General features: G+C 46.6%; 1 protein-coding gene across 1 annotated transcript in view; it reads left to right on the top strand.

Moving 5' to 3' along the window:
• senp6 (SUMO1/sentrin specific peptidase 6) overlaps positions 1-1,956 on the top strand; it is a 24,624-nt gene that overhangs the window by 15,866 nt on the left and 6,802 nt on the right. Inside the window, exons 13-16 of the mRNA XM_015400443.1 lie at positions 1,008-1,168; positions 1,248-1,364; positions 1,450-1,572; positions 1,650-1,742. Of these exons, the coding sequence (XP_015255929.1) occupies positions 1,008-1,168; positions 1,248-1,364; positions 1,450-1,572; positions 1,650-1,742 (494 nt within the window). The remainder of the gene's footprint in view (positions 1-1,007; positions 1,169-1,247; positions 1,365-1,449; positions 1,573-1,649; positions 1,743-1,956) is intronic.

The following is a 1,956-nucleotide window of genomic DNA, read 5'->3' as shown; positions in this document are numbered from 1 at the left end:
GGCTGAAGCCGCCATGTTCTTTAGACTGAACTGTCGCGCTTCTCGTTTCTTCACACCTCAACCCGCCTCAAAGCCAACGCTGATTGGACGTTCGTTTGGTGAACGGCTCCAAATTTTCTTTAACGGAGAGTCTCCAGACTGATCTGCGAGTGAAACCTTGAAAGCTCGCAAGATCAGGATGGTCTCACCAGGCTAGCGCTTCGGTTGGAATTGGTCAGACTTTGGCTGTCTTAGCTCAGGTCTGAAGGGACAACATGACCTTGCAAGTGGAAATGTAGAGGCAGGAGGAGGCGAAGTACCCTTATGGTAAAACTAGTGGTGCCATTTTTAGGCCCCGATACCGATACCATCAGTTTGAAATTAATATGTGTGTGTATATATGAAGAACTGCATACTACTTGGATGTAAAATAATTGCCATCATGTCTTTTTCAAGCTGCTGCCTACCTTTGTGAAGCAGGAAACAGACTAAAACAAAGTGAATCCAATAGAACTTTTTATTGTCTTCCTGGAACGGATGACAATAGTTGAAGAAACGTTTGTTTCTCAAAATGGTATCAGTGCCCTATTGGTTGGTACTCACCGGTGCCACCATTTTAGTGCTAGATCGGGGCCCCTCCTGATACTGTTATTGGTATCGGTGCAACAGAAAAACACTACGATTTGTGTTTTGGAGGTATTAAGAAAGAGTTTGAGTTTTGTAAGGGATTTCTGTAGTTGGAAACAGCCATCCTGCAGGGTAGCCTGAACAGCATCAGGGGAGGAACCCATGGTGTTGGATTGTATCATCGGCATGTAAGAATGTGATTATTTTTATTTAAAATGAGAAAAAAAACACCTCAATTATCTTACTGCAAGACCAAAATATCTAACTATCTGATTTTAGGGCTTGAAATAATCAATCCATTGGCTGATCGTCTGTTTTCCTGCTTGAATTAAGGCCAAAAACTTGAACTATTTGATCCATCGTTCAATCTGACGGCTGCAGAGTTTATTTTATCCGGACAGGCGAAGCCTGAGCAGGCCTCCCCCTCCTCCCCTACGCTGTCCCCCGACTCAGCCGTCGGCGTGTCCACACGCACACGGATGGCCACCCGGCAGCAGCCCGGCTTCGATGAAGACGAGGACATGACGGACCTGCAGCCCACCTTCTCCGGACTGGTCATGAAGTAAGTGATGCTGCTGCCCCCTGCAGGACGGCTCCTGTAAGCGTTTGGTTACCTTCCTTCTATTTGTCTCCCGCCTCAGGCTCATAGTGTACCCCCCGCCCCCCGCCAAAGGGGGCATATCCGTCACCAACGAGGACCTGCACTGCCTTAACGATGGAGAATTCCTCAATGACGTCATCATAGACTTTTATTTAAAGTGAGTGTTTCTCATTTCTGTTGCTTTTCATAGAAGAGACGACACCTGGAAACCGTTTTTCCTCTGACCTCATTGTCCTTTTCAGATATTTAGTTTTGGAAAAGTTAAAAAAAGAAGACGCACATAGAATCCACGTGTTCAGCTCGTTCTTCTACAAAAGACTGAACCAGAGGGAGCGCCGGAGCGTGCCGGACACAGCCAACCTGCCGTGAGTGAAAGCCGGGACCTTCCGGACTTTAACCTTTCCTCCTGCTGCAGACCTAAACTCTCCGTTTGGCCTCTCAGGATCCAGAAGAAGAAGCACAACCGGGTCAAGACGTGGACCCGGCACGTGGATCTGTTCCAGAAGGACTTTGTTTTTGTTCCCATCAACGAGTCGTAAGTTTCTAAGACCACATTTACAAATAGAGAAACGAAACATTTCCCCTTTTCAATAATAACATCCTGCACTTGTCATTTATATCAACCCGCATAAATACGCTGCCGAGCGCCATAATAAAGTGTAAATATCAGGCGCTCACATGATGTTAAAGTCGTAGGGAAGCGGCTGTTCTAACCGTTGCATTTCCGAATTCTCCTGAGTGGTGCACAA

The sequence above is a fragment of the Cyprinodon variegatus genome, unplaced genomic scaffold (genome assembly GCF_000732505.1).
Source record: "Cyprinodon variegatus isolate N-32 unplaced genomic scaffold, C_variegatus-1.0 Scaffold1103, whole genome shotgun sequence".
In the NCBI taxonomy this organism is placed as follows: domain Eukaryota; kingdom Metazoa; phylum Chordata; class Actinopteri; order Cyprinodontiformes; family Cyprinodontidae; genus Cyprinodon; species Cyprinodon variegatus.
This window is presented reverse-complemented; position numbering and strand designations above follow the sequence as displayed.